The 13,389-nt window shown below is 50.0% G+C and overlaps 1 protein-coding gene across 1 annotated transcript in view; it reads right to left on the reverse strand.

The window, feature by feature from the left end:
* Nucleotides 1-789: 789 nt before the first annotated feature.
* NOL6 (nucleolar protein 6) overlaps nt 790-13,389 on the reverse strand; it is a 28,998-nt gene continuing 16,398 nt past the window's right edge. Inside the window, exons 24-26 of the mRNA XM_059833400.1 lie at nt 12,307-12,504; nt 2,356-2,457; nt 790-1,108 (exon numbers count right to left, since the gene is read on the reverse strand). Of these exons, the coding sequence (XP_059689383.1) occupies nt 959-1,108; nt 2,356-2,457; nt 12,307-12,504 (450 nt within the window). The 3' untranslated portion in view covers nt 790-958. The remainder of the gene's footprint in view (nt 1,109-2,355; nt 2,458-12,306; nt 12,505-13,389) is intronic.

A 13,389-nucleotide genomic window follows, 5' to 3' on the forward strand; every position in this document is an offset into this window, starting at 1 on the left:
CTCTTATTTCTCTCTCCTTCCCCATCAGGAGTCCCCATGATGATTTCACACAAGAGAAATAATCCAACACCCTGCTCAGAGTAGTGTCACCTAGAGCAGGCTGCCCAGGACCCTATCCAGTTGGGTTTTGAGTATCTCCCAAGGATGGAGACTCCAGCACCTCACTGGGCAACCTGTGCCAGCGTTCAACCACCATCATGGTAAAATAAGTGTTTTAACTAGCATTTCCTGCGTTTCAATTTACACCTCTCATCCCATCATTGGGCACCACTGAGAAGAGCCCTGTTGCATCTTCTTTACTTCTGCATCAGGTATTTAAACACATTGGTAAGATCCCCCCTGAGCGTTCTCTTCTCCAGGCTGAACAAGCCCAGCTCTTGCACTCTCTCCTCGTATGAGAGAGGCTTCAGCCCCTTTATTGTCTTTGTTGTGCTTCACTGGACCCGCTCCAGTGTGTCCATGTCTCTTTTACTGGGGAGCTCAGCACTGGACACAGCATGCCAGATGTGTCTCACCGGGGCTGAGCAGAGGGGAATAACCTGGTCATTTTTGAATGGCTCTGTGTTTCTTTGGTTTTGCTAACCACTAGAATAACAGCAGCTGCTATGAACTCTCTATTGAACTAGGAAACTGCTGTCCCAATACACACCTCAGCCAGAATCTTCAGGCCTTGACATTTTCATGTGAACACAGCTTTGTTTCCTCCAATGAACAGGAACACTTTCAAAAACTTTATCCCATCTTTGTATTTTCTTCAAAATAAAAAGGCATTTGTATTCTTGAAAACAGTAACAGGTCCCATCGCTTTTCTGAACAAGGCATATAAAGATAAATAGAGTAAAACACACAGTTCTGGGATTTAAAAAGCCGAAAGCCTTTCCTAGGACTGATTTATAAAAAGGAACAGCCCCAGAGTGAACTGCTTCAGGACGGGTCCCTCTGACACCTCTCAGTGGCCTCAGATAGTCCATTTCTCTGTACGAGCTTCCACACTTTTGACCAGGCCTTCTCCCAAAACCTCAAAGTCCTCCAGAATTGCCTCCACATTGGGAACGCAGACCAGCTCGTTGTTCAGAGATGTCACCATTCTTCCTTTCATGCTGGAGACCTGCAGGACATACACAAATGTTGCGCAAATGGGAGCGCCTGCTCAGAGCGGCTCTGCAACCTCTGCAAGCCCCAAATAAGAAGCAAATTGCTCTCCCACCTTGTCACATCCAACCCCTGCTACACCACTACACCCAATTTTTTAAGCTTCACTTCTCAACACCATCAGTTTTCGTTATTAGAGCTAACAAAGTGCAAGAGTGGGCCTTCCAGCCCCTTTTAGGGTTCACCCTGGAGCCACAGTCCAAAGACCGCAAGGAAGGAAGAGAAGCAAATGGCCACGGACATGGTGGAGATGGGAAAAGAGTGTGCAGGTACATGGCAGAGCTTGTGTAAGCAGAGCAGACAGGGTATACAAAAGGGACCACACCATGACCCTGAGTAAGAGCTGCCTAGGCTCTACTCTGCTCTGTTGTTGGGTGTCAAGACCTTGAGTGGGAAGAGATTCTTGGCTCCACCGGTACAAAAAAACCCTCATGTTTAATCAAGCCACACTCAGCTCAGATGCAAGCATCTCCTCCTCTCATTTCGCCACTGTGAATAACTAGGTTTCACAACTGCAGCTAGGCTGAATGGCCAATGCCCTCTGGCCATGAAGAGAGGGGAGATAAATCACCTGAAGACTGACAGCAGAAGAGCCTGGGCTGCCAACTCTGAGCCATGAGTCACTGGTTTCTTTGCATCTTTCCTTCATAGAAAGCAGCATGAATCACTCCAGCGTGCCTCACACCTAGCTTAACCACCCTCTAGAGTTTGCCAGCCCACACAATGTAGCTGGAAAATATCTCTGTACATCGATAGGACTTGGGCACTATGAACCTAGGCTTGCCACCCCAGCTTCTTGCGGGTCGGGTATTTCTGGGTAAGACGCCTAAAGCCACAAGAATGGGACAGCCTGCTGCACACACCAAACATCTTTGGCAAACAAGGCATCGGCCACCTCGCAGGAGGGGACCAGAGAAGATCACCCAGGACAGGGAGCTCTGTTCTGACCCATGATCATGGTGCTGGGGCTTGTCCAGGGACACATGCTCCCTTCTCAGCTCTGCTGATGACTGGGGGCACTGTGGCCACAGCTCTGTCTTGGTTTCACCCTTTCTAAGAAGGGACAGAAGTATGAGCTCCATTTCTGAAAGGGTTTTGGAGCTGATGAGAGTTAGACAAAGCAATTACAAAGCAGAAAAAAAGCCCTCCAAGCTTTCAGGGCATAAAGGTAACATGAAGCTTAAAGTAGAGTCGAGAACTCACCTTAAAAGGCTGCGGCTGAAAGCTCAAAGGTTTCCACAAAACTGCAATCACTTCCCCACCATGCTTGTCATAGAAGAACAAGGCGAGATCGCTGAAGGCATCCTGGGTAGAAAAGAAACAGAGGTTGTGCCAGATATCCCAGAGCCAGAGCCCATCCCTGATTCAGTCTCCTTACACAGGGAGACACAGTAGCTCCACACCAGCCAGGACTGCAACTCTTCCAGTGGATTCCCAACAAGGAAAGCAACCGGCAGCCTATGGACAAGTCCTGGGTGCCTCCTGCTGCCTCTTTTCCCCCAGCCTTGATGGATACAGTGCACTACCTCCAAGTTTTGCATGCAGACCTCATCACTGACTACCTCTTGCTGTCCCAGAGAGCAGAAACGTGATCCACCACCTCCCACAGGCCTGCAACAGCACCCAGACATCAGCATCCAGCTTTAGGACATCGGACTCCCTAGGTGACAACCCACTGAGAGCTCCTCACCATGGTCCCCCATCAGCTGGATCTGGCACTACCAAGCTGTCCTATCCGTGTCCGACAGCCATGTCCAAGATTTCAGAGTGCATCAGATGGCAAGAGGTGGGCCCTGCTCAGCAGGCAATCCTGCCTCAATATGTTTCACTACAAGGCAGCAAAGACCAACCCCAGCCAAGGATTCTTCACCAAAGGCCAGCATCTCGAGCTCTGCAATTTGTGCAACAAAGGTATCAAAGCTCTTTCTACTCCCAGGACAAATCCCACGAGCGCTGTCAGCACACAGTGTCCCAAAAGGAAACATAACAGCAGAAACTTTAAGTAACACAAAGTCCTGTGAGGTGCAGGGAGATGGAATAGTCAGTGGAGGCAGCACTGCAGGAATCTGCTCTCCTTGCCCCTGCGTTTCAGCAGCTGTGTCAATGAGTAGCTCCTTTGGCAGTGCTGGGCAGGAGAGCTTAAAAAGAGATCTTGCATAAAGAGATGACTAAAGTCCAGAGTCTGGTTTCCCCCAAGCCCACACAAGCTGGATTCTCAGCACTGCAAGAAGGCAGGAGATGAGTACTGCAGCAGAAGTTAACAACGCTGTGTGTAAGCAACTTTTCAAACCCAAAAGTCTGGTGCTACAGCTCAGCACCCAACATGCTGGTACCTGGAGATATGCATCCCGAGCACAGCTGACCAAGACAGCCAAGAAGCTGCTCCCTGACACTTGTTCACCTTGGTGGAGATTAGTATCAGGCAACAACACATGTTTAACCAGGCAGAGCAAACAGCCCCCAGTATCAGTACAGGACAAGTTTCTGCACATGGCCTCACCAGCTTTGGAGCAACCTACTGCAAGAAATACAGACCCTCTGCTCCCTCTTCATCCTTCTCCTCCATCCGCTTAGTTTCGGCAGCTGCAACTGAGCCTCGCCCTTACAAAGAGAAGTCTCTGCTGGCATCATTGTATCATGAGGTTTTCATGAGGATGTGCATGAAAAAAAAATAAACATCAAAGGCAAGCTCGCAAGGGGTCTTGTATGGACATACCAAGATTGCAGTGGGAGGAAAAAAGCATGGATTGGGTTGGTATTACCAGTGATCACAAAGGGTGGGGTGGCATTTTAAAAGTAAAGACCTGATAAGCAGGGAGGGGTGGTGTTGTCTGCAACCTTCAGAGCCAGATTATGAGTTCGGACTTGAAGTATCACAAACAGAGGGCAACATGATTAGGCCATCAAGCTGGGAAGATCCTGAGACTTGCCAGCTCATCTCACTTCATGGGATCTTCACGGGGCAAGGCTGGTCAAGACATTATCTTGCCAAACTGGCTAGAAAAACCACTGTCTAAAAATACACTGAGAAAGAGGCAACCCGCCCTGGCATTTCTCAGCTGAGAGCGACAGGTTACTCTAAGAGCCCAGTCAACAGGGAATACTCCTCCTTTTGCCAAAAGGCAAACAGCAGGAGGGAGGGAAAGCTCAACGAAGGGCAAGAAAGTTCAGGGTACGCTGACCACCAACGTGCAGCTTTCCAAACTGGAAGGGAGCAGAGCGTGTTAGAACCTGAAAAAGCCCCACTACTCTACAGGGAGAGGTCTCAAGTGCCACGCGATGCTCCCTATAAGAAAGGTATTTTTTACAGGCATGTCTTGCTGGACAGGACCAGGAACATTTGCCGGAAAGGAGCCATCCCAGGCTCAGCTCATTTCCCAATAAAACCACTGCTCAGCCTGATACACAGCACCTTTTATCCAGACAGCGGAGAGCAGAAGGCAGATGTTAAAAGGACAGCATCCAGTTCAAAAATCACAGCAAAGGGCAAGCTTCTGCACTTGTGCTGCTCCCAGCATCATCCACATGACAGCGCTTGGACCAGCTCCACCAAGCTGCAGAGATGCACATTCAACTCTTGGGAAACTGCAGCATTAAAAGGGTCTGATGTATTAGTCACCGCGCTTCTGTTCGTACAGAGGCTGGGGGAGTAAAAGCAAACAGAGTTCACCTCCCTTTCCGCATCCCATGCTCCATGCCCAGTGCCACTGGGCTTGCCTGAACCTGCAAATGCCTTTCTCAAGGGAAAGTTGAAGAGAAAAGGGAGAAAAGGCAGGGAGCACATTTGAACACCTACTCCCTTCTCGAGCTGCTGTTATCTTTGGTTGCAATTCAGCTTTAAAGGCCCAGGGAAAGCTCTCCCTGCTCAGGACGATCCCTGCCATCAGCAAAACCTACAGCCGGCTCCCCTCTCGCAGAGGCACGGGGGACCTGTGAGCTCGGGGCTGTGATTCAGAGGAGCCTAACAGTCCGAGGAAGGGGTACATGGCACCTGGAAGATTAGTTCAAGGTCCGTAAGGAGCCATCTGGGTTGTTTGAATCAAAGGATGGCGAAAAGGTGATGAGTAAAATAATACCCTGATCTAATACGGGATTACTGGATTAAGCAGCTCAGGCTGAAGCGTGGATTTTGCAATGAGGTAAGAGCTCACTAGTTAAGCAACTACATTGTTTTTGTTTAGGGGTAGGTTTTTTTGGCCTAACCATTTATCCACCCATTTGTTCACTGTTCCTACTTATACCCAGAGATCAGGCTCATTGCATCACAGCTACTGGAAAAAGAGGAGCTGTTTAGGGAGGTCTCTGCACCCAAAATGCACCTAGCAGCTCTTCCTGGTGCAACGGCAGTTCAAGTGGCAAATGCATCAATCAACATTTGCTCAGTGTTTAGAACAGTTTAAGTGCTCCCAGCAAGAGATCTACCAGTATAAAACCCTATTGAAGCTACTTACTTCCAACAAATGACTACATTTGTCGTTAACTCTTTAAGGTACTTGTCATCCTACTACGACCTGCCCTGATGCTCACAGGTTATGTGATACAGACAGAGCCTTCCCCCACCCCTAAACAGAGCAAGGAACACTGTCGAGTAAACCAGGCTGGGGTTACTTCTGGGTCAGACGGGTTTTAAAAGAGAAAAGAAACCTGGATGTTAGCTTTGAGATTCACCTGGCAAAAGGTATTTCAAACTATCCAAACTTTTCCACCTCCGAGTGCCTCATCAGAGCCACATGCGCATCCTCATCCCGGGGGTTTGGAGCAGCGGCAAAGAAATACGGCAAGGAAAAAAGCCACCCATGTTCTCCTGGCTGCATTAGCAAACATGCCTTGTCCACCAATCCACCAAACCATCTGAGATGAAAGTCTTCAGTCGCTTCCTATGGGATGAATCCAAGGCAGACCTCTAGGAAGGCATTACCAACACAGGAGAAATATAGCCACAGGTACCCTCTGAGCTCACCCAAGGAGCACGAGGGGCTGATGCCTCGATACGCACATGCATGCCTGTGTGCATATGCACACGTGTGTGCATCCATGCCCAACCCTGGGCACTACGCTAAGGGTCATGTTGCTGCTCTGAAGCTGTAAGAGCAGGGAATTTCCTACCACCTCTGCCCCTCCAAGGGCACAGGTCCAGACAGGAAGGTTTCCTCCGTGCTACAAGAGCCCACAGAGCTTTTTCAGTTTGTCTCTGCCTGTCGGAAGTCTCCATAGGAGGAGTCAGGCCTGTCAATCAAAACAGGAAGGGAGCAGTCTGACCTGAAAAGATTTCCAGCTACCTCCCATAACCACAGCTTATATATTGTAAGAGACTGAGAACTTTTAATATCATTAATTCCTTCCTAACATGCAGTAGCAAGATACACATTCCTACACCGTGGGAGGAAGAAAGAAAAGGACTATAAGTCTTCCAGATAGGTCTTGTCTGAAGGTGCAAGAAATGCAAAACATTGCTTTAGAGGGAAGGATGTTTACTGTAAAGCAGGAAACATTTTCCTGCTCATCTGCACAGGAAAGATCTCCCATGTACAAGACGGGCAGCTCCTCTGCCACGAGCTGTCTGATAGACATGTGCAGCCAGAGAAAGCTAAATCTCAGTGAAAGAGAGTGCTTCGCATCCAGTGACCCACTGAGACCAAAGACCCGGTAAGAAATGTTAGGTCTTTTAACAGCCATCACAGACATGCAGATGGGCATGGCACAGGCAGCTTCATCTGATTTTCCCCACCATAAGAGAACAGCTCTGGACCCTGGGAAGGTGACCAGAACCTTTGGGCTTTGCGAGCTCCTGAATACATGCAAGGCAACTATATCCACAGGACTCACTGCATGCAGGCAGAAAGATCATCCCTTGAGCTCAAGGACAGCCAAACCACCCGGGAGTAAGAGCTGCGCTGACTGACCCTTCCCACGCCACGTCCCCAGCAAATGGCTGCGGGTTCTGCAGCTTGACAGCCACCATGACACAGACCAGCAGTCACAACACAGATACCATGGGAGCCTCATTTGAGTCACTTAAACTTAATTTAGCCTTGCTGGAGAACTCCTGCCAGGACCAGACCCAGGGTTTGCTCGCTGAGGTGCTCAAGATTGTAGGCGCCAGGGAGACTAGTGATGGGCTGAAGCTCCAGGGAAGCCCTCTCTGCAGGACATCTGGCACCTGCTTTCCCTCAAAAGCATCTGTCAGCAAAGCTGCCTCATCTGGAGAGACTCCCAGAACAGGCCTTTTCTATCAGATCCATCCTGGAATTGAAGATCTGAATCCCATGACCAGCCTTTCATCTCTACCCAGAGCCTCCCAGGCACCAGAGCAACTCGATCAGACCAGCTCCTGCAGCACGTCTCCTCGGAGCAGGAAAAATTAAAGCAGTCAGGACTCAGCACCTCCCCTCCTTTCGTTTTATCCTCTCATTAGGCTACTTGGGGAAGGCACGCAGCAATCCTTCAGGTCCAGAGCACTCCTGCCTTGCTAACCCCTTTGATTTGAGAAGAACAGGGACCTCTCAAGAGCAAACAGGTTGGACAGGAGAAAAGTGGGTCTCCTGGTTACTGGGCCAAGGACACTGGGGAAGCTGCTACTTCCTGCCCCTCTCAACTCAATCAGTATGCCTGGGCATTTAAATCTCTTTTTCATGTGGCAAGCTCAGAAAAGGGCAGATGGGTGGTTTTTGCCATAGAGGAGAGCAAAACTCCACAGCATTGCTGCATGTCAGATGTCTCCCTTTGCTATAAACCCACCGCGGCTGCACTGTCAGCCTCGGCTACAACCCTGTTGCTCAATTCTGTGGTTTGTGCTATTAAGGGATAGCAAATTACTCTGACTCAAAGCCAGCCAGTTCTGCGTCCAAGTGCCTTCTCAGCCCAAAATCTATCGTAAGGATTCACTGCTGTCACCATACTCCTTACCAGCACCAACTTCTTGCTGCGTTTGGATCATCCCTGGGGGTCCCAGCCTTCAGGGGGAGGATGAGCTGAACACTGCTTTGAGAAGCAAAAGCCATGGAAGGAGAAATGCAAAGGTGCTGGAGAGGCTACCAACTAAAGCCAAGTCAAAGCACAAAACCAATGCAAAGGTCTTGCCTTCAAGCAACAACACTGGTACACTGAGACACAAAGCTGGATGTTTTCTGATGGGACAGTTTCGACTGACAGTATGCATCACCTGCTCGCTGGTGACCCTGCAGTGAAAAGTTGGCTTTCGAGGCCCTCCAACACAGGTGGACATGGCTGAGTTACTGGAGAGCACATGCAGTGTCACCTCTGATTTTTCCAGAAGAAACACCTGTTTGCCCAGAAAGAGATATTCATCAGCCCCTTTGGGTCTAGCTGCTACTGATCTGGAAGCTACAAGAGCAAAGTGAACTGGTACTGCAAGATACCTCCAATATGACAGCCACAAGAGAACATGGAGATACCTATCTCAGAGCCTTCAAGAGGAGGAAAAGCCCCCCAGCCAGGGCTGCTGAGGCAGATTTCAGGCCCTCTACCCCATAGTTTGCCCTTTGGAGAAACCTGTGACCAGATCCTGCTTTGTTCCTCCCAAGCACCCTCAGGCCCAAAAATGAGAGACACCAAGTGAACGCAACACTGCTTCCAGTGATGCAACATGACCTTTGCTCATATTCCTGTTCCTTCGTTGGGATGTTAGTATACTGGATTCAGGACCAGCTGTAATTTGTAACCCAACCAAACCCTATTCTGAGTCTATTATTACCTGTTTTAGCAAAAACAGACAGTAAAATTCAGTTTGGATGTTATAATTGACTGGATCAATTAAGTCATAATTGCTTAAAGGATAATGAAAGCTGCTTTCCAGGGAAGTCTCTTCTGCACTTTTCACTTCTGGAGCCATTTGCTGACACCAAGCTGACTAGAAGCACAAAAAAGTCCTACAAACTGCAACACGCCCCAATGAGTTTCCTGATCCGAGTGCCTCGATATACAGCGTGATTTGCTGCAAGCCTCTGAACAGCCTCCCCAAGGAGCCTGCTCTCCCCATCGGCTCATCCAACAGACTCCAGTTCCTCTTCAAGCACAAAGTCAGCCTCCTGCCAGCTCTCCGTGAGAGCTGCTTTCCCCCAACCCCTCCAGAGATGCAGCAGCTCTGGCCACATACATGCAGGCACCTCCAGCGCCTTGGCAGCTGCTGAAAGGCTCCATTCAACTCTAACCCCCTCTTCCAGCATGGTGCAGAGAAGGATTTCAGGCTTAAGAAACTCCATTTCCTACCCAGATCTATGTCTCTTGGTTGAGGTTTCATGGTGGCAGGTCAAATCCTCATCACACAGGGAACAGAAGAGAGGGGCTGTCTCTTCTGTTCTTCGCAAACCCAATACAGGGGCCAGTCTTGATATTCCTCCTCAGATCCAGACGCCAGGGAAGAGTGAAATAGTGAATGGTTCCCAATCGCTGTGCTTCCTGCTCCCTTTTAAAAAAGTCTTGTGCAGGGTGCTTCTTCCCCTCCTTCTTGCATATCCTGGCCCCCAAGAAATCCCCCAAATACTCCCTGCCATGTGTCCTACGGGACCTCCAGCTTCAAAACCACCTTCCTTCTCGAAGGCAGGAGAGCAGTGGCCAACTTCTCTCCCCCCTCTTCTCCTCCGTGACTTTCCAGCTAAACAAGCAGTGCTACCTGCAGGGAAACTGTGGGACAATGTTGAGGTCTTCCTCAATTTAAAAAGGGCTTGCATGTATCCCTGTCTCTCGCTTCCTTGCCCACCTTCCCAGACTGTCCCAACCTGCTGTGGGTGACAGTAGGACTGAGCTCGCACCTTACTACATCTGGCAGCTCTACTGAAGCCACAGCAGATTCCCATAGACTGGGCCGAGATCAGCACAAAAGGCAGCTGGCAGGTGGCGTGGGAGGTAACGGAGCTGTGCCTAGGTTTGAGGAAACCTTCAAAGAAAGCCTTCCAAGTTTTCTTTGGCCACATCCTAAGCTACCTGGATTAAGGTGAAAGGAGAGCTTGAACCTAAAGGGCCCAGCATCTTCCAGCCTGAACTTGAGTTTTCATTCAGGCACCTGTGCAATTCCTTCTATGGACCTGGAGGCAAGATCTGGCCCTTTTTGATGTCCCTTCTTGCAGCTGCCACCACTGCTGCGCCTGGCAGCGGCAGCAGAGAAATGTTCAGTGGCTGTGCCAACTTTGGGACGAGCAAATGCTAAAACCTGCAGAGCCTGCAGGACACAGCCCAGGAAGAGAAGAGACACTACCCAAAAATTATTTTTCTTTTGCAGGCATACCTCCTTCCCCAACACAAGCTTGGAGAGATGCTGATACCAAATCTTCAGGCAACAAAAGCATGTGGGAAGATGGACAAAACCCTCCTGGCGTGTTAGTCAGGAGAAGGGCAAGAGGAAAGTCCTCTGACATGCCATGCTGCCCAGGAGGGCTGGGAGGGCCAGCCAGGAGCTGCCAGAGCACAGCTAAAGCTGGAGCCCCCCCAGCTGCAGCTCTGCCTTCCAGCAAGCTGCCACTAGCACAGCCCAGCTGCTGCAGGGACCTGAGGAGTTAACACGTGCTGCAACAAGGGAATCACAGAATCACTAAGGTTGGAAAAGACCTGTAAGATCATCAAGTCCAACCATTAACAAAAACAAACAAAAAAAAAAAAACAAAAAAAACCCCACAACCAAAAAAACACACCACACACCACCATGCCACGTCCACACGTTCCTTGAACACCTCCAGTGATGGTGACTCCACCACTTCCCTGGGCAGTCTGTTCCAGTGTGTCACCACTCTCTCAGTAAAGAAATTTTTCTTAATATCGAGTCTAAACCTCCCCTGGCACAACTTGAGGCCATTTCCTCTTGTCCTGTCACTCGTCACTTGGGAGAAGAGGCCAACACCCACCTCTCTGCAACCTCCTTTCAGGTAGTTGTAGAGAGCGATAAGGGCTCCCCTCAGCCTCCTCTTCTCCAGACTGAACAGCCCCAGTTCCCTCAGCTGCTCCTCATCAGACTTGTGCTCCAGACCCCTCACCAGCTCCATCGCCCTTCTCTGGACACGCTCCAGCACCTCAATGTCTTTCTTGGAGTGAGGGGCCCAAAACCGAACACAGTATTCGAGGTGCAGAAGTATCAGTCAGATATTAGGAAACAAATTTTCACAATGGTGGCCAAACATTGGGACAGGGAGGTGGGAAATCTCCATCCCTGGACACAGTCGGCGTTCAACAGGACTGGGCTCTGCACAGCCTGCTCTAATGTCAAAGCTGGCTCTGCCCTGAGTGGTGAATGGGGCTGGGAACCTCCACAGCACCCTTCCGCCAAAGCCAGCCTACGATTCCTACGGCAGTTCTTACAATGCTCACAGCACTTCTGTGGGTAAGGGATGATGGCAGTTGAAAGTCGAGGCAGGTTTTGAAAAAAGGGCATCACAGCCCCACCTCTCTGCACACTAACATTTACTCAGCTACTGCACGCAAAGCTGGGAAGGGCCAAAGAGTCAGAGGCTGCACATCTGCAAAGTCCTGGCTCTCCAGATCCAGTGTGGATCACCACTGCCACCCAGCATCTTGCGTATCTCCCCAGCTTGCTGAGACTTTGGCATGGCTACATGGTGGAAAACCATTGGGTTGATAACTTTGGATACTGATGTCCTCCATATACCCGCATTACTATCCTCCTCTGCCATCATGCATGTAACCAGCTACAGAGAAACCATTCTGTGACCAATATTCAGCCTCTATGGCTCATGCAACCATCGGCCTAACAGCAGGAGCCCTACTGGTATCATGCCACGGACTCCTGTAAAACCCCCCAGAAAATATGGGTAGCTACTGTCCATCATGCACTCCAGTTGGTGCAAGAAGCCATGAAAAGTCAATTTTCATTGAGACTGGAGACAAATGTCTTAAAGATACTTTTGCACTGAAATATATTCTTCAGCGAAAGCTCCAGGTGCTTTGTATCTGAGGTCATTCTCACATCAGCAGCACCGCTCCCGTTTCCATGGAACGGGTGGTGCATTCACCAGGTCTTCTGCTGAAGAAGCGATTTCAGATGCACAGAGTGACCATCATGTGCAAAATACACAAAGATGTCACCAACTAGGTCCTGCAGTGGCAGGCAACTAATGCCCTGAATGCCAGAGGCAGCTCCCCCTTAGGCACGTAGACCCCTGTGCCTCCCCAACGGGCTGTGCTTACTCTCAGCTCCTGGAGGTAGCACTGTACAGGGTCATAATCCACCACAGGAAAGAGGATCCTCACTGCAGCGCTGTTCTTCACCACGCCACGGAAAAATGACTTTAATGGCTGGTCCACGCTCTCCAGATGCCGAGGAATCTGGTTTGGCTTCAGGTGGATTAGGACATCGTAGAAGTCCAAAGGAGGGCGGAAAACCATCTGCAGGGAGAAAAGACCAGTGCTACTCAATATAGGACACAGGCGAGCAGGAGAGATGAGAGAGGTTTCCCAAGTCCTTGCCTGCATTTTATTCCCTTCTCCTTAGAAAGCAGTATGCCAAAGCCAAGATTTTTGTGAGATTAACATCTGAAGTTTGCCAAAACATCCACAGGAAAAACCATAGCTGTGGTGGAGCCACAGGTAGCTCCAGTCCATACTGGCCACCCCATTCCCTCTGAGCTGAGGTACATCCCCTATCCAGCATGGGCTCAGCTCACATCAGAAGGATGCGACCCTGACTACGCTGTATTCCACGCAAGTGCTGTAATAAGGACTCGTCGAGAGCAAGGTGGTTCCCCCATGGCCATCTCCTGGTGGATAGGCTAAATGTTCTCTGGACCAAAGTGCACCAGGAAGGACACACAATCGCCAGAGCTTAACTGTCCAGCAGGTTCAACCCCTAGAGAAGGGAGCTGCTCCCTACCCACATCAGACATCTAGCCAGAAGGGTTACACTCTCTAACCCTATTGGTTTCCCAGCCTGGCAGAAAAATCTAACCGCTGTCCCCAGGACTCAGGGACAGTCCCTGCAGAAGAACCTTCCACAGGGCTAAAGAGGTCCTCTCCAGCCCTGACCACAGACCCCAGGAAGCCCACCTAAGTGCACGACAGTGGGGTGGGCAGTCAAAAGAGGGACAGACGGTGAGCTGAGACAGTTAACCATGCCGAATGCAGCAGAGTTGCAGAACGAAGAGGAGTGTCAAGAAGCTAACAGGAGCCGAACGACACCCAAGGGACACGAGGAGCTGTGTAATAACAGGACAGTCCCATCCGTCCAACAGGAGTTGCCCCAGAGTGCAGCAGCATCTTCCATCAAGCAAACAG

This window comes from Gavia stellata, chromosome Z (genome assembly GCF_030936135.1).
Source record: "Gavia stellata isolate bGavSte3 chromosome Z, bGavSte3.hap2, whole genome shotgun sequence".
In the NCBI taxonomy this organism is placed as follows: domain Eukaryota; kingdom Metazoa; phylum Chordata; class Aves; order Gaviiformes; family Gaviidae; genus Gavia; species Gavia stellata.